Below are 20,130 nucleotides of genomic sequence, written 5' to 3' on the forward strand. Positions count from 1 at the left end.
AAACAAAAAAGATTGTTTCACTCAAAGTTTGTTACTAAGAATGTGATCAAATCTTAAGAACGCACACTTGACAACCAGACACTACAATCGGCACAACTGATTACAATACAGGGCTCTTCCTGTTTTACAAAGCTTATATCAACTCACTCTGTCTATTTGTCTGGTAAAAAGTGTGTACACGTTATTGTTCCCACACCCATTCTTGGATCAAGTTAAAACTTCGCACAATTATTTATTGACATAGACAAGACACAAATAAAAAATAAAAAAGTAACCTATAGCACAATTAATTACTGGTACTTAATTATTTTGTATGATACCAACAAGGGAAACTAATATTTCAGTATTCACATATATGGCTAAATTTGTTGGGTTTAGTCCCCTTAAAATAATTGTTAAGACTATTTCACCATCACGCATTTTTGATCAAGTTGATACTTTACACAATTATTTTTTGTACCTAACAAAACATGAATCAATAAACAAAAATACTCAATTAATTATTGGTAAGTAATTATTTTGTTTGATATCGTAAAAAGGGAAATAACTTGTACATAATTGGTAGAAATAATTTTAAGGACGTGTTCTTGCCCTTTAGATAAGCTTTTTTTTTTTAAAAAAAAAAAGATTTGTTATATTTTACTTGTTTTAAAGTGTAGATTTCTTATGTATAATAAGAAAATATTCCGTAGTTTTCCTATCTCAAGAATGATCGTCAGAAAATCATAGTTTGTGTAGTCAAACCAAACAACAAATACACAATGAAGTAATGCCATGTGTACATGTTTGGGCTTCAAGGTATGCACATACTCAATGTACTAGTTAATGGCTGTTTGTACAAATGTAAGCATTGTAAAACATGTTACATGTTACAGCCATTTCACATTTTCAAAGGTCCTTAGTAGAAGATAAAATCACGTTTCTTGAACTAATGTAATTTTAAAATATTGCTAATAATGTTATTTTCTTTTCTTAATATTACATTAGCGATAGATAATTACAATGAAAAAATATTATAACTTTTATATAGCGCTACTTTCATGCTTATAGCATGCTCAGAGCGCTATGGTCCAATCTCATAGGTGGACCACTGGGGAGGGGAGGGGGTATCTGGGAGAAGTTTTTCCGTGCTGCCTTTAGGCGCTCAGTAAAGCCAGGCCAACTTCAAGCGTACTTAGCCTCTAGACCACGCTTCCCACAAGAAAAAATATTTAAAAAATAGCCTATATTGTTTTTAGAAAGACAATACCTTCATCATTATACTTCAAAAATAATAAAATAATTTAAAAAAAAAATATTTTAAAATATTTTGATTCAATTAGAGTATCGCACCCGTGAAACCGTCAGCTGCTTCATTGCCTTGGAGCTGAACGTCCGCATTTTCTGAATCGGCTAGCAGGGGGACATACTTATGCAATTATTAAGTGATTTATTTATTATATGTTTATTATATCTAGGTTCAACACTAGAGCTGATGTTTTGATTTAAAACTTCTAAGATCTAGTCTAGATCTGGAATCTAGATAATAGATGTAATCTATATTAGATTTACGTAAAAATAAACTTCAATAAAATTGAAGCAATTTTAAATTTACTGATATCCCATAATGACAGTAATACGGCTGACTACGCCATGGTGGCTCTAGACCTAGATTTGTACGTCTCTAACCAATTTTTTTTTCTTTGAAAAATATTTTAACGATCAAACTAGAATTTTCCCAATGTGGCCAGTGAGCTAGCAATTCTTTTCTCAGCGATATACATCAACTGTTACATTTCTAGGAAAATCCATGAAGGAGTGATTGAATAGAGGTATTGTAATACAAGGTTTTCTTCCCTTGAGAAATAAAAATAAATTGAACAATTTCGTCCCCGCCCTTTCTTTTGCAAGGAAGTCGCGCCCCTTTAAGGGACAGCACCCCAGAGTTTGAGAAACATCTTGGCTATGTGATGGTATGAGGTCTACACAACTGGCAGTGTTCTTCAAACATTTCACTGTGGTAAGACATTGACGAGGACACAGACACGAGTCTTCAGTCCAAGTATTCGCCATTCGAAAAACACGTTAAACCAACAGCCAGCAGAAACGAAGAACTAGGGAATTGTCTTCTGACATTTTTGTGTCGCTGTAAAATTAGATTGGCTATAGTTGATAAGAAGTGGCTCAAGGATAAACAAATGTTAGAACTATTTGATCATCTCAAACACAAGAGTCAAGATTTAAATTATGGATAGAATAAGGGGGGGGGGAGTATTGAGATCTAACAAGAACAAAACTTAAGAAAATGTAGAAGCAGTATATACAATCATTAGACTGCAGGTGTAGTAACTTTACAAGATGATGTCTAAAACAACAGAAGGTATCAATCATCACACTGAAAAACAGATGTCAATAGAGAACATATCAAGGAAAATATAAGTAGTAGGAGTCGGCAGGACCAACCAAACAGATTCAATAGACAACATTGAAAATGTTATCAACTGGAAACAAAACCTCGACAGATTCGTTCAGTAGAACACAGCGATGTAACTATTTATTCTAACAGTATGGTGAAAGTTCGCTGGATAGTTGGATCCAAGAGCTAAATAAGGTATTGTTCATGTCTGGACTGACAAGTAGTTTCCATCTATACGTACTATACCACTCAGACTGAACTGAACATAGTGGGACTAGATTCTAATGGGTATAGATCTACACGTTTGTTAGACTGCTAATCACAGGTTTTGTGCTACAAGATTCTGTAGTTAACACTTGATCTGTTAATGCCTAGGTAATGTCCCCTAGATCTGCTTACACTTTGGAATGGGAGGTAAATGAACAGATCATTGGATGAAGTCTATTAGCTGATACCTGTGCGGTTGTAACAACTATTGAAGGTTCATTTTGACCGGGACATTTTTCTTATACCGGCATATGTATGATAGGTCCGTATTAATACCCACTTAAAGGCTATACTAAAGAATGGTATGCGTGTGGTATGCTCTCTGTACTGTCGTTGTTTTTTCATGGTCTCGATGGTCCAGGGTTCGAACCCAACCCGCCGCCGTCCTCATTCGTCCTGCGGGACGTTTGGGGTAGGATCTAGTTATTTACAAATCTGAGGGAACATCCGAAACATGTTAAACATGTGTACAAGCATTTATTTTAACCAGTGAAAGTCATAAAATAGAAAATTTCTCGTCTCTTAATGACATTCGACGAGGCAAACAGAAATCTTTAGATTAAAATCGGAAATCACACCTTTAAGTTGGTGCAAGAATTTACCTAGTAGGAATCAGTTATCGCCTATCAACCAATAGAGACAATGAAGTGTTAAAAATAATAAAAATTTAAAAATAAAAAGGGGGGGGGGGTGGAAAGATTTTATACAAGAAATCAAAGTGTGGCGCACTGAGTTTGGAATCGAGCGTTTGGATTATCAATTCAGTTCTCTACACTCTACACCATGAATAAAATGTGAACAATTTATATTCTCCTTTGGAGTGCACTCCAACGTTTTGTTCTTTCAATATATATATATATATATATATTATTTGATTTGTCAAAAAGGAGTTATACCGAAAGAACTGAAGTACTAACATTATAGACTTGTCACAGTGAATCATGTGGTCACATAAAACTAGACCGCACTGAGATACTCGCTAGAACAGGTCTTCTTCCCAGCCTCTTTACAATCTTCAGACAACGCCGCCTGCGCTGGGTTGGTTATGTCCGACGTATGGAGGACAATCGTATCCAGAAAGTCATCATTTATGGACAACTCGCGACAAAGTAAAGAAAACTCGTCGTCCCCAGCTCCTATGTGTGAATGTAATCAAACTGGTCCTCTAAGCAGTGAACATAGATGTTGACTACTGGGAAGACAGCCCTAGACCGCACTTTGTGGACAGATGGTGACCAAGAAAGCATAGCACTCAGCGTAGGAAGAACAGCGTGCTAAACAACGGGTGGCTTCACTACTAGATTGTCACATAAAGCTGCCTCCAGAGAATAGGGCTAAAGAATCACATGAAAATAGTTGAACGAGATGATCCATAGTATCTCTACCACTGAAGCTTGAGTCTAAAAATTGCTGATGAGGCGCAGAGTTTTTTTTTTACTATCATTATTTTGCAATAGTCCATTTCAATGTAGACTGTGCACTAATATATATCTTTTAACTTAGCGTCATTAAAACGAGGTGCTTAAGGCAAGGCAAAAAAAAAAAATGCCTATATTACCTCCCTGTTAAAAAGGGAATCCCTGAAGTATAGTCTTGTCCTCAAGTGTTTATGTTAGAAACCTAGAAAAGTGTACTTTTGTTTCAAGACTGTAGGCTGATACAACACCCAGACGTGTATTACCACAAGTGATAAATGTCTTTGATTGCACGAGTCTCTGCCTTGAATATTCATGACCAATCTGGTCAGTTGTCCAAGTGAATGAGTTTTAAATAGAAACTGGAACAAACAAAAAAAGAACAAGAAGTCTTGGATTCTAACAGTGTGTTCTAATGATAACATCTCAGCCGTACACACACACTGTTTCAGTTTGATCCATTTCAATTGATTTGAAACATTGTTCTGACGTTTGTCCACAATATCGTTTTTCATTTTGTTTTCACTTTTCTGTGGGGAAAAAACAGCCACAACGAGCAAGTGGGAGTATTAAGGGATCATTCTAGTTGAGAATCTCTCCCGGGAGACTTGGAAGAATTACGGATCCCCAAACGGATAAATCTGATGGATCAGAGAAAAACAAGAGCAGTGCTGTGAGTCTAGGAAGATGGATGGAGGGATGTGTCCGGGACAATTGTAGGGCCAGTGTGGGAGAGACGTTCAACTGTTGGTCTGAGAAAACTGTGTGCATAAACAACACATCAATGTGTCACAATCTTAGTTTATAGGGGCTTACATTTTTAAAAAATAAAAACTACAAAAAAAAAAAATCAACTTCAAATCCATGTACAATAAGGATAAGGTCGTTCCAATGAACAAGTGTCTGTTCTAAACGATGTTCTCGTTATGAAGGGGTTAGGATATGCAGGGTGGGGGAGACAGTGAGTCAGTTGGTGTTAGGGAACGATAGAATTTGTAAAAAAAAAAAAAAAATCAAAATATTTTACTCTAAAAGAAAATTAAAACTTCTATTTATATGTAGAAATAAAAACCAAACATATTAGAAAAACTTAGAAAAAAGTATGTGTCTAATGATTACAAATAGGTTTTAATGATTCATCTTTACTAAAGTCTATTAAGTAGCCATTGTTGCATCTCCAATGTAATAATTTGGTTGTTATGAGTGCGACAAAATTAGTGTTAAAGCCTTTCATGTTGAATATTGTTTACAAGAAAATTAACAAAAGATACAAATGATAATATTTTGGTAGTCTTCTATAGTACACGTTGATAAGGAACATGAACATGAATAAATCATGAGACTTGTCTTGGAGATAGTAGGCCTATCGTTGACTTTCAAATTGTCAGTTACTAACTGACACTTATGTAATTGAGCTTTCCAACAAGGTAACTTCTCCTCTTCACTTATTTCAATCTATATATATAATTCTCTTCATGGCTCAAGAGTTTGGACACCAAGTAATGGAAAGGTCACTCTTTTATTTCTGCAAGTCGGACGGACTAGAGTTACCCCACGTAATTTTAGTGGCGAAAAAAAAAAGGGGGGGGGAGAACAAGTAGTATTCACCCGTCATTAAATAGCAGGACAGGACTTAACCATTGTGGGGCCTATAATTCTCTTCATGGCGCAAGAGTTTGGACACCAAGTAATGGAAAGATCACTCTTTTATTTCTGCAAGTCGGACGGACTAGAGTTACCCCACGTAATTTTAGAGGCGAAAAAAAAAGGGGGGGGGGGAGAACAAGTAGTATTCACCCGTCATTAAATAGCAGGGCAGGACTTAACCATTTTGACCAAGAAGTCATGGAAAGAGAACAAGTAATCTACTCTGTATTCACCAATCACTAAATAGCAGGGCCGGACTTAACCACTGTGGGGCCCAATGCGAAACGGATTTTGCAGGGCCCAGTTTGGGTAGGGATACGGATAATAAGTGAAATTTAAGAGTTTCTATTAGAAAATATATTCGTCTTTGCATTTTATTCATTCTTTACAACGAACAGAATTACTACACGAGACTTGCGTATAGCGAAGTCATACAATTATATCATAAGAATTCTGTTTCCTACATAAATCACGCTCAATACCAAGAAATACCAAATGTTTCAATCTATCTACGAGAATTGTTGACCTCAATAAAATTCTTCATTAGTTTGAGGCGCGAGAAGCTTCTTTCACTAGATTCCACAATTACGGGTATCGCATAATGCCGTTTATTTTTATCGCGCGTAGCATGGGCGTTTTCCATATTGAATGACACCCCAAAATGAAAATTTTTGTCTATATATTTCAGGAGATTTGTATGAGTTTTCAAAAGATCTTAATAATTTCCGGAAATTTCCAGAACTTGTTCGTATATTTTGTAATATCAGGAGATTTCCAGGAGCTCCTGGTAAATCAGGAGGCAGCGGAAAATCTGTTATAAGTTATAAAATGGTTTAATATTATAATTTATACACCTATAATTAGCGCGGGTCTTATGAAAGTGCGGGGCACACTGCGGACGCATAGGTTGAAGTGGCCTAAGGCCGACCCTTGCAAATTAGCGACGTATGCTAATTAACAGACTTATATATATTTTATTAATCAAGACATGTATTTAACTTTTCTCTAATTATTATTATTATTATTACTTCTAAAAAGTCAGAAAATAATTAATTAATTAATTAATTCATAGCGATCTATTAAACGTAAAGACTAAAGATGAATCATTAAAACCTATTTCAAATCATTAGAAACACTTTTTAAAAATAACTTTATGCTGTTATGTTTTGTTTTTATCAGCAGCTCCCGAAAGAGAAACTATTAGTTTTGTGTAGTCCATCTGTCCGGAAACTATTAGTTTTGTGTAGTCCATCTGTCCGGAAACTATTAGTTTTGTGTAGTCCATCTGTCAGGAAACTATTAGTTTTGTGTAGTCCATCTGCCCAGAAACTATTAGTTTTGTGTAGTCCATCTGCCCAGAAACTATTAGTTTTGTGTAGTCCATCTGTCCGGAAACTATTAGTTTTGTGTAGTCCATCTGTCCGGAAACTATTAGTTTTGTGTAGTCCATCTGTCCGGAAACTATTAGTTTTGTGTAGTCCATCTGTCCGGAAACTATTAGTTTTGTGTAGTCCATCTGTCCGGAAACTATTAGTTTTGTGTAGTCCATCTGTCCGGAAACTATTAGTTTTGTGCAGTCCATCTGTCCGGAAACTATTAGTTTTGTGTAGTCCATCTATCCGCCCCGTTTAGAGCGCGAAAACTAGAAAAGACATTGAAAATCCGACATCATGATATTTTAGATTTTTCAACCTTCTGATGCAGCGTTTTTTTCACAAAGCTAATATGAACTGTCTCTGTTTGCCTAGTTTGAACTGTCTATTTCTCCCGACACCCATTCTAGGATCAAGTTGAAACTTTGCACAATTTGTTGTACCTGACAAAATAAGAACCAATAAAATCAAACAAACAAGTATTTAATTAGTTATTGGTACCTGGGTAATTAAATTATATTGTTCGGTATCGAACAAGGGAAAGAAATTGTATTTGGCTTATGTGGTAGTATACGTTTAATTAGTCCCCTTTATACTTTGTCGCTTATAAGTTTGAAACTAATAGATAGCTATGAAACCTATTTTCATAAGCACTTCACTGGCACAGTGTTTAGTGTATTGGCCTGGTTGAGCCCTCGAGTTCCAATTCAAGTCGTTCAACCTTTTTTTTAAATACAAATGTATAAATGTAAAAAGCTGTTACGGTAGCCTTCACCCAGATAACCCTTCTTTCTCCAAACTAATTGATACAATTACACTTTATATACGCTTTGTTTAAAAAATTATTTTTTCCTTTACGGAAAGTGAAACATTTAATTAAAAAAAGGAACTATGCAAGCATTTTTTTTTTCAGAAAAATACGTCTTTTTTTTTAGAACTATTCACTATTAATAAAAAAAAAACATGGGGAGATTATATTAATAAGGGAGGAGATTTTTGTGTGTATTTTTTAAACTTTATGCAAACGTTTTAGAATGTTAAAAAGGATGTTTGCATTACAAAATTTAATGTTTTGTTATACAAGCTACTTACGTTTTAAATAAAGTGTTTTTCGTTTACAAAAGAAAGACTGCATTTAGTGTGTAGATAAGTCAAATATAATTTAAAACAGAAATTAATAAGCATTGCATTTCATTTATTAATGGAAAGAATTTACTTTAACCAAAGAGAAAAGTATCTTCCTTGAGGCCTTGAATGAAATAGTGTTCCTTAACAAAACCATACATTAAAATAATCATTCAATAACACTAGTTGTACCTAAGACAATAACATTAATAAACCTCCGTATCCAGTGAAATCTTGCGTCGGCTTATTGTGCAATACATTGGTATTAACAACACTTTCAATATTTATATTGACGGTTACAGATTTATGGTTGTTGATAGTTTGTAAGTTCTCATTTTCAGATATTCATGCAGAAAATATTGAAACCTGACTGAATGGACCACTTCGTTGACCGGTTTGTCTTTACACACAAAATTGATACAAACTTTCTTTGTAACCCGGTTTCTGTATACAAATATAAAGTTTTACGATTTTTTAAATACAGTTTTCTGAATTGTAAAAAGTCCTAACGTTCACCCCTTAGTAACGGAAAAAGTTAAGAATAGAAACTTGTTCATTGGAACGATTTAAATCATTTCTTAAAGTGTCAACAAGAAGTAAGAAAGTTGTCCATAAAATACATCTCTCTAGATGTGAATCTATAGCTCTATGTGTCTGGAAGTCACTAGAAACAAACATGCACAGTACACTAATTGTCTAACTATCGCTTCAGATCATTTGTGATAAAAGAAACAGTAGGCCTAGTTTACTATTACCTTCCATTGGGTTGTGATAGATGATATAATTGTTCTCAATTCTGTGCTGTTGCCTGTAAAGGGCACTGTGCATAAATACATTAAAACCACACTTTCTAGTGCGTTGTTGTTTTCGAATTAAGTACTGATACTGAGTAGTGCTACTTTTAATACGACCAATTGGTGCGGCACTAGAGTTCGCATGTCTGTAACACTTTGACGTTGTGTAGGTCGCTAAAGAGCACTTGGAAGATGAGGCGATGCCGGTGTTGCAGTTCCTACAGGTGGAGCTAATGTTATTCCGATAAGATTCTGTCCTATTGAAAATAACTTCTCCAAGTTCAGCTTTGGTAAATTGTGTGCTTGTATAAACCTTACTTAAGACGTTTCCATCTGAGTGCGGCCTATGGTCGAGATTGGTGTTGTAGGATACGCAATGGCAGCAGCCAAGACCAATGCCGGCACAAGAGTTGATCTCACCACCATTGTAATTTCCGTTAAGTCGGTTTAGAATTTCCACATGGTCTAGTTTCCGAATACATGAATTAAGAACGTGGGGCCTGATGAGACGATGGCTACCAACGTTCTTAGGCAACTTGAGAGAATTATCCAAGAAATAAGTTCCATCACAACTGTCCAAATAGCATTCACCATAAACTTGAGTCTTTGGGGTGCTGTTAGAGTGACACTGATGCCGTACAGGGTTCACGAGTTGATTCACCTGCGGCATAGCTCAATGAGTACACTTCAACAGTTCAATTTCGTTAACACGCCATTTAAAGATGAATGTCTAGAGAATTAAGCGGGGTATGGGAATGTACTAAATGTTATGAGTTTGAATGATTAGGAGGACACACATATTATACGTCCACAACACGGAGCTCTAGTCATTAATTAGCTAAAGAAAATTAAACCACGAGTTCATTAGTTTTGGGAGGGACAATTTGGAACACAATATATACATATAACAGTTATTATATACTTTTTTTTTGTAGAGAAAAATCATTATACACGAGTGTCATGAGCTGTAATCTATTAATGAAACCTAATTAAGAGGTCCAGCAAAGAAGACATTATTAATTAGATCTGGTATAAATTAACATTAGTTACATTTTGAACTGCCTATTTCACATTGAAACCATCACAACACAAGCAAAATACGGACCGCAAGTTAAGCATCTAGAAATAGAATGAACCAAGGCCCAATACATTCAATGTATCCTCAATCACAGCTCTATCTACAGACAAAGTTGTCACTTGAAACAAAGTTGAGGAATAATTCCATGGAATCGGTCAGTCGTGAGAAAGTGTCTCCTTATTCCGATACCCAGCGCGCCGACTGCCACACTGAGCTGCGTGAACAATTTGTTACTCTGGCGGGGTCAGAAACAACCTGTTGAGTGAGGGGTACAACTGGTGGGGGTATGTTGAGTCCAGTCCAGCGTCCCTATCAAGTTTTGGGACTTTGTATGCGGACAGTATTTAAGATACCAAGATTATTTAAAGCCTTAAATGTAAGTCTTAACATGAACATGGTTAAGTTACTTCTATAGAAACGTAAATATTTCATTCACTTTATAATTTTATTTTCAATATCTGAAGTTTTGATTGGTAAACAAAATTCCTTTAATCAACCCGAATGTTTTGTTTGAAAATTCATGTATTGTATCTTAGACAAACAAATACTGTGTCACAGTTGGTCTGAGTACAACGATTAGTCACTTTGCTCTAAATTTTTAAAACGATGCCATCTCTCAAAATAATGGATTCATAACTTCTACAAAACTTTGCTATCCGTTGCTTGCAGCGTGTTTTGGGATAATTGCGAACATTTTCTTTATAACCAAGATTTAAAGTGGCCCTATCTTGCCAATGAAGACAGCCGTGCCATTATTACATTTATCCCAGCGATGAAACCAACACTGCTTAGCTTCAACATTGTACACAAAGATCAATAGATGACCTTTAACCTTGAGCTTCTTCAACGCCAGTTCATTAATTTCTATTGAAAGGAGATCAAGCTGAGATACCCACATCTCATTTTTATTTCACTGCCCCCAGTGAAAACTCTATTTTAGACGAATCTACATATACTACAGCCAGCACTGGTAAGCCAGTAATGCTACTAAAACCTTTTTCTTTGAACAGAACAGACATTTTTAGATTTACAAACGGTTCTTCAATGATTGAATTTCCTTACAACGTACAGCAATAGTAGAAAATAAATAGAGGAAAGGTCTTCTAGGTGAAAAATAACGTAAATAAAAACTATCAATGACCAAATCAATAAGTTCCATCAGTGACATAGCTAGAGTGGGGGTGGGGGAGGGGCGGGAGTCCAAATTCAAAGATCCCCACGGGAACCCCACTTGAGGGTCCCCCGAATATATGTCCTCAATTTTTATTTACAATAAATATTAAATCTAGCAGTACGCGTTGGCTACGCCCGTTGATTTGTTCCTAGGCTTTATATTGTTTTTTATGTCCGGAACACCCCCTTCTTTTCTTTTTTTTTTTATTCTAATTTTTTCTCTTTTCTCTTTTTCGCTCTCTAGTACCCACACTTTTATTTTACCCGGCATCGTAATTTCTCCCACACAGACTTTTGACTTGATTTGGTAAAACCCGCTTTATAATGCTTCCCCGACACATATAGGCTCTCATATTTTGGGCCCTTGATTTTATTAGCACTTTTACTTACTTGAAAGAGTTTTAATGATTAGTTTTTGTTTATTTTACTTATTTACTGTACCTATTGGAATATAGACATATTTATCTTATGTCATGGTGTCAAATGTCAAAATACAGGGACCCCCTAGAAAGGTCAAGGATCCCTAAGAGGGTCAAGCGCCCTGGAACCCAAAATCCCTGGCTACGCCACTGAGTTCAATGATTACAATGTCATGAGAAAATAACTCTGATTTAAAATAAATATGGATGTGTAGAGTTAAAGGTACCGGTACATACAAATGGTACTGCTTCTATCTGGTATATATATATATATATATATATGACCAGCTAACAAGAGGATAGTAAACTCCTTGTGGACACACTCAAAGTGTCCTTGAGAAGATGACTTTGCTTCTATAGCGCTAAGACCTCACCAGCCAAATGTAAAGGCACAAAACAAAACTGCAGAGCCAAGCCCTCGGCCCTGAAAGAAGTTGTCATAGGGAGATGAACTAAAGAAGTATGTGTAAACATTTTTGTAAGACTACATAATTCAAATGTAAACGATCGTGAACACAAGATATGATACCAATTCAAAACTCATTTCTACATTGAACAAGAGACTTTGAAATGAGACTTAAACATACTACATGGAGAGAGACACAACCACGCACCAAATACGAAGGCCATACAGAATTCAGAACCACACAGGCTGTTAGTGGTATGACGTCGCGATGGTCAGAAGTTAACAGACGTGCTAGCCATCATATTCAGCAAAATATTTGGGCAAGAACAGAATCATCTTTCGACCTCCTCTTCTGACATAAATACTAATGTGATTCAACTGTAAGCTGCCAAAAAAAAAAAAAACGCGGAGTTGGGCAATACTTTAGAAACGTTGCTTACTTTACTCATTGTTTAATAAAGTGTTCATCCTATGATTAATGCGACAACTAGGCTGATTATATTATTTGTGAATTGACGTCACATCAAATGTACGTTCACCTATGGTTTTCTATGGATCGCGGCTTAGAGAATCATAGCAAAGAAATTTGAATGTATGAGTATGTGGTGTATTCTCTATACTCTATACCAATGATCTTCAAAAAGGTATTCCATTTGTTCTCTAACAAAGTGTGTACATGACGCGGAGATCGCGGACGTCAATCAGTATTGAAGAGAAATAAACAATAAACAAGAAAAGTACTGTCACGACATTTGTTTAATATTGAATTTTAATTAATATTTAATATTGTTTCTTTGGGTGGGGAGAGCATAGAACTAGTTGAAAGCTTAACTACGGTACCTCGAAACTGTGTTGGACACTAAATTACATTTGATTGCAAACACAGATTGCATCCCTAAAAAAAAGTGCAACAAAGATTAAGGCTACTAAGACATGGTCTAGACGTTAAGTTCGCTTAGTGCGTTATCGCTAGGCGGTGTTGTCGCGGTGTTGTCGTTTCCAGGCTAACTGGTTCGAGCCTTAGTCGGCGCAGTCCCTTATTTTCGTAGCATTTAATTCACTACTTTCTCTCTTAAAAACTTGGTCCCTGATGTTGCTATTCATTTATGTTTAATATACTAAGACAAATGTCGTCCTTTAATATTAGTGAAAAAGCATTGTCAATGTTTTACCATGCTCACATCTGCAGCATTCTAAGTTTCAATATCACTGCCAGGTAGAGCAATCTGAACATAAAAACTTTATACACTTGTAAATGCCGCTAGTAATATTATAGGCTACAAACAAACCACACATGGACATTGCCAAGAAAGCTATACAGATTTCAAGCATACAAAAATCATCCTCTTCATCATGACTGTCACATTTTAGCATCACAAAGAAGATATAAGACACCGATCACAAAAACAAAGAGACACTAAAACTCTTTTGTTCCTTTGGCAATTAAATCGCTGAACAAAATGTAGCTCCCTGTTGTTAATTGCGCATGTGATGTTAAAGAGAAACTGGGGGGTATGAACGTGTATTTTGTGTACGAATGTATGCTCTAATTATGTATTGTTTTCTTGTAATGTACAATTATCCTCACGGATAATAATTATTATAAGCCAAATATCTATTAATTATATGTGTAAACATTTTTGTAAAACAATGAAAAATATTTCTATTAAAAGGATGCTGTAACTGTATGCTTGAAGTGATTAAATATAGAACGTTAGTTCCCATAGTTTCTGATTGAACAAAACTTGGGTGTGTGTAACGGTAAGTAATATCAATGCACTGTCTGGTTAGCCACCCTGAAGAAAGTACTCTGGGATATAAATCAAGTGATCAGGTTTTACAAGATGAAACAACGATAAAAAAAAGTTATAAAATCAGATAAATAACTATCGACCGATCGTCTGAAGTTAAGCTTTCTAACTGACCTCTGACTTGTGTGCCCAGAATATGAAACGTTGTACAAACGTCCATGTTTAATTCTGAGAGTGGTTCTAGATAGGTGTGTGTGTCTGTTGGTGGAGCAAGGAAACTGTTCGAGTATATCTTTGTGTGTTTTTTAAAGAAATGTAGAACTTGGCTCCACATTCCCTGACCAACTACAGAAAATCATTTTTTTTTTACCAGGGATTTTTGTCTCCCTTTACATCCAATCCCTTTAAAAGACGTAAGCAATACTTGCTTTGCACAGAAGAAAAGGATCAATATAGGCCAGAGTAACAGGCTAGGATAGATATAGACATAGGCTAACAATCAAGAGCTACTGGCAAGACTAGGCCGCTATTGTTTCCACAAACTATTTCATCATCTTTCTTTACTTCAGGCAGAAAAGCACGCTTCTTTCTGAAAGAAACTTTCGATTGACTGTTTTTAGGCGGCCCTGGTTAAGATATGTTTTTTGTCCGCCTTGTTTAGATTTAAAAAATGAAAGCTATATTGAAACTCCATCGTGTAACTGTGTAAGAGCAAATTTTGGTACCAGTATTTTGAAAGCAAACTATTTTGTTTTTGGAATTTTGTAAGCAGTGTATGGATTTCTATATGGTGTTTGATAGCATGTGGAATAGGGTTGCATTATAACAAGTTTATTGTAACTATGTAATGTTTTGTCTGATACATTATTGACTATTATTTAACTACAATTGTTTAGAATTCAACTATTTTCTTTTCAGATAATTCTGAAACATTTTAATGGCAATTAATTTCAATACAAATGATATAATAAAAGTTTTTTAAAAGTATAGAAATTCTCAAAATGCTTAAACCGATTGAAAAAATTGGATTGCAGTATTTGTACTCAAGCCAAAAAGAGAAACAGCGTTTATACCATTCATGACCAATGTGACGCCTCTGGCTGAATCCTTACTTCTACAAAAACTGCGCAATCCAAAAACAGTCGATTTGGGGGATAGTTTTTGAAACATTGACAATCCAAGTCCACCAGAAGAGCCTCTTTAGAATTGGGAATTTCACTAGCTTCTATCATGGTCTCAAGGATCTAGACAGGCTGTTGCAATGTAGTGAAATGTACTGGACGAGATTTAAATAAATCCTGAAATGCAAGGTTAGAAAGCTACTCATAATAATGTCTTGGAGTGCGAACAGCTAAAATTGTATTTATTGGTATGATAAGAACATGCATAACCCGGATGGCTGCCTGGTCGTGCGGTTTGCGCACTGGACTGTCGTTTGGATTTATCAAACCCTGCCTGCTCCCATCCCCCGTCATCCTGCGGGAGGTTTGGACTAGGAAGTAAACTATCTTCAACTATGAAGGAACATCCGAAATATGTAAAACATTTTACAAAAACCAACTAAATCAGTCTGGTTGTGATTATGATAAATGTGGCCCATCGGCATACGTTAGACCATCTCGTGCCCTTTAACCCTTCAATCAGCCCGGTCTCAATGCATATATTTTATGTAAAAACATACAACCATTTAAAAAAAACTAATTAAAATGACAGTTCGTAGTACGTACTGTACTATCTAGAGTACAACTTGGTAAATCCAATTTCGTAATCGACTTCAATTTGTTTTAAATATGTTAAAAATATGTTCAAATTTACATTTCTTATAGTCATCCGTAAGCGTGCACTTATTTTTAAATGGCAGTATGCATATTGTATTGACTTACATTCAAATTGAAATGAATAATGCAAATAGCAGTATGGGACTCCAATGGTCCGCTACATTAACAATACAAAGAAAATTATTCTCATATTGGTTAAAATGAAGGCACTGTCCTGTATGAGATTGGGTGTGAGTTCATGTAATTACAGAGTGAGTAGGAATAACCCGCAGAGACAAACTATGAGTTGGATACAAGGAGCCCTCTGTTATCATATGTTTGGTTCAATACAATTATTTGCATTTCAATAAACAATACGTTTTTAAGAATGAATTTATAATAAAACTAAGCAAGAGGTCATTGGTAATTTCTCTTAAAATACTTGTGTGACTCATCCTTAATGTTCGCTAGCCAATCTGTTCAGCTCTCAACGTGCGGTTGAAATTATTTTCTGAAGCCCTTTTCAACCATATAGATTTAGCATTATATATTTTATTACCGGGTACTGTATTTTGAGTCTGAAATTTTATCGAACTACCTAAATCTAGACTAGATCTAGAATCTTGATATAGAATGTAGAATTCGTATGATGTAACACGTTTAGTCTTAAAATAACTAGACCCAGGTCAATATTATGATCAGGATTAGTAGGTCTTCTGGTACTGGGTAACTGTGTACTATGATGTTCGCATCCGATTCACTTCTTAATGGGATACTACTGTTTACATAATAAATAAATCTGCACCCCCTAAGCTGTCAGAAGATAAGCTATTGCCTTAATAATTAAAATGTTGTTCAAATTATTAATACATTTATGTATATGTATATATTTTATAAATATATCTAGATCTGGGCTCTATTTACAGTGATGGGAACAGTCCTTCAAAAAATTTTAGGAAATTTTGTAAACCCGCGATTTTGAACCTACCTGTCGCGGCGACTTAAAAAAAGATGTTGCTGAATGTTTTTCAATCATGTAAAATTAATTATTTATATTTTCTTTAAATAATGTTGTATTACATAATAATTATATTGTATAAGCTTTACTGCACACATAATGCATGCAAGGCACTATTGTTTGTACGTATTGATGATCACTGATCTAGACTGATTCAAACCACTCTAGACCTAGATGATAGATCTAGATCTAAGTCTAGAGTCTAAGTCTAGAGTCTAGACTTATAAGACAATACGATAACACGAGATTAAAAAAGAATTAAACTTTAACTGTGCCAAAAGACCGGATGTGCGCATGCCAAAAACAAATCAAATCTTATTTCGCATTCTTCTGAAAATGGGAAAATAATAAATTTGAATTTTTTTTCTGTCAAGTCTATAATGAGTATATGTCAAAGCTGCGCGCTATAAAAGTAGTTCGTGAGTCACTCGATGAAAAAACGTAAGCTTATTTTTTTTAAGATGATTATATTTTGAAAGATGATAACGTTTAACCAGAGATTTCACTGTATGGTCAATTAAGTAGTTTTTTTCCCCCACAAAGATATTTATGTATACAGTGCTTTTTTTTTTTTTTTTGTAAAAAAAAATAGGTGCCGGTACTCAGTGATGAATTGCCTAACTTTTAACTACTAACATATTAATAATGAACGTTAATATACAAGAAAAGTAATAATTTTTCCCCACATTGAAAAAGGTGCCGGTACGCCGTACCGGTGTGTACCGTCACAAAAAAAGCCATATATATATATATATATATATATATATATATCGACATAGTTTTAAGAAAATCGTAAGAGCCGTATTTAAAATAGCCATCCACCCAGTTCATGGCTACAAATAGTGCTCAAGTCTAAAACCCCAATGTGCTACACGTTATGCTCATTATAAAGACTGGTCACATGGTATGAGAACAATCCGATTAGTTTTGAAAGCCATATACAACTCAACAATAGTTCAAACAATTCCCATGCCCATGTCATGCAGCTATTAAAGGATCAGACAAAAGTACAACAGAAGAGAGGGGGGGGGGCTGACTAAAACCCCAAATAAAAAGTATTCAAGTGTATCATTCAGTGAGTGGACAAGCTACTGTTGTGGCTATCTCGGTTTGTCCTGCCTGATACCGTCCAATACAGCAGTCCGTACAGCGTAGATGTGTTCGCCGCAGTCATGATGGAGGCGATGATGCGATCAGATCCTGGCTTGTAGCGCTACTTTCATTACCTTCTGGCTCCCAAGACGATGGTCTTGAGCCAATAGCAATCGATAAAACCACTTAGCCTCTCAAAACCATTCCACATAAGCAGAGCTCTACCTCCTCTCCATCATTTCACATGGTCAAATTGCATAGTTTCTTTCTTACCCTAACTCAATCTAAACGTGTACAATATACAAGAAAATCTATTAGTAAAGCAAAATTAATTTCCCTTAATCAACATCTATATTAAACTAAATGAACTAATAACTTTTAATACATCAATTAATTTGCTTTTTTTTTTTAATTGGATGTATGTTTGGTAGGAGACAATAATGTCAACTTTCAACTTGAATGGAAAGGGGGAGCAATAATGTGTAACATAATGTTGAACAGAGTCAGGCATGTTATAATCTGTGCAAGGGGTACTAGTTTTAAAGCGAAGTCCTGACTTTCGATAATCAACTAATGTAACTCTAAACGGAACCCAGATCTAAATCTAATTTTCTTCACATTCTCAGAACCATTAGTCTGTTAAAAAAATTCCGACTATGAATGGAACTCTTTTAGTCTAAAACTAGAGTATCATAAATAAACATAATCTACAATACATTTAGGTAAGATTCAGTCAATACTCTGATGGTAAAATATAAGATAGTAGAGTAGACATAGAGAAATTGAGGTAGATCGATACTAATTGTAGAGTAGACATAGAGAAATTGAGGTAGTTCGATACTAATTGTAGAGTAGACATAGAGAAATTGAGGTAGTTCCATACTAATTGTAGAGTAGACATAGAGAAATTGAGGTAGTTCCATACTAATTGTAGAGTAGACATAGAGAAATTGAGGTAGTTCCATACTAATTGTAGAGTAGACATAGAGAAATTGAGGTAGTTCCATACTAATTGTAGAGTAGACATAGAGAAATTGAGGTAGTTCGATACTAATTGTAGAGTAGACATAGAGAAATTGAGGTAGTTCGATACCAAATTGCAGACTAATGGCACTAATAAAACCTACACTCTCAAAAAGAACTTAAAGGGAAGTATTGCTGAGAAACTAAGACAACTGGCTACCTATCTAGAGGGCTTGAGTTCGAGTCCCAACTCGTAGCAAAGATTTTTTTTAAATTACTGTTGTAAAAGCAACACGGACCCCCCTCCCTTGTACCCCCACCTACCCCCAGTGGTCCACAAAAGAGATTGGACCATACAGTGCATTGAGCATGCCGTAAGCAAAACAGTTGCGCTATACAAAAGTAATCTAAGAAAACAAAATTCCACAGACACCATATTTGTTATATTGTACAAAAGGAAGCGGAGATATTCATTTTTTAAGGTCCAAAATGTATTAAACAGCGGTTCATGCAGTGGCGTGCTTTCCGTGAACAGAGGGGACTTTGTTTAACTCCAAAAAGTCTCTATGAATTATGTGTTGTCTTTCTGTCAGTCTGTCACAGTTGGATCGCAAAAACTAAAAAAAAAGCTATTGAAACGCTGATTTCTCTTTTTTGTCTAAAAAAAAATGACGCCGATTTTTTGAGATAGCTCATGTGATTTATATTACACTTAATTATATTGCACATAGGTCCAGGAGTCTCAACATCGATAATAGGTTGAAGAGTTAGTTTTCAAACGAAAAGCACTAAATGATTCTTTGAAATTATTTTTCTGATCTGTTGATCAGTTTGTTTCAAGTACAAAAGACACATGATTCTATGAAATGTTATTACTTAAGATGATAAAAACAAGACCATGTCTCTGAGCTTACGTGATAAAACAAACTCCGTAAGTAAAAAAAAAAGATTTGGGGGAGGGGGGGAATCAGTGTGAGAAAAAAGGAAAGAGTATTTGAGAGAAATCTAGATAGATTAAATCGAATGTACACATTCTACATATGCTATAATTTTAAAAAAGCATTTTTAATAATGTCTTATTTATTTTGTGTTTACAGTCCATTGAAACCAGCACTAGCTGTAAAGTTAAAAAATTATAGCAAAACATAAGCAAAATATCACTTACATTTTACAACAATTTCGTTACGTTGTAACGTTAAAACGAAATGATTTGCAATTCTCTTCAATAAAAGAGAAACTTATGGCTAGTTGGATAGACTCTTAATGCATACATAAATATTTTATTATTATTTTGAATTTCAATTTATTGAAAAAATGCATTGTTTAAATACTTGAAAATACAGAAGGATTTAACTGTAGGGTTTATTAGAAGAATATGTTGCCGATGTCTAGTACAAAGTCAATTATTTCATATACACAAGAAAATAAACTCTAGCAACATAAAGTGTACAAGTATA

At 35.1% G+C, this 20,130-nt stretch overlaps 1 protein-coding gene across 5 annotated transcripts in view; it reads right to left on the minus strand.

The window, feature by feature from the left end:
* The window catches only part of LOC106075439 (amyloid beta precursor protein binding family B member 2-like), an 88,547-nt gene that overhangs the window by 45,489 nt on the left and 22,928 nt on the right, over positions 1-20,130 (minus strand). For 3 of the 5 annotated variants that reach the window (XR_008779541.1, XM_056039604.1, XM_056039603.1), the window contains exon 1: positions 8,978-10,042. The exons of 1 other annotated variant lie outside the window; for it this stretch is intronic. Coding sequence is in view for 3 of the 4 variants with exons in the window: in XM_056039604.1 (XP_055895579.1) it covers positions 8,978-9,686 (709 nt within the window). In the remaining variant the exon portion in view is untranslated. Of the gene's footprint in view, positions 1-8,977; positions 10,043-20,130 lie in introns of those variants that run through there. One more of the 5 variants, XM_056039605.1, reaches the window with a different exon arrangement.

The sequence above is a fragment of the Biomphalaria glabrata genome, chromosome 8 (assembly GCF_947242115.1).
Source record: "Biomphalaria glabrata chromosome 8, xgBioGlab47.1, whole genome shotgun sequence".
Taxonomy (NCBI): Eukaryota; Metazoa; Mollusca; class Gastropoda; family Planorbidae; genus Biomphalaria; species Biomphalaria glabrata.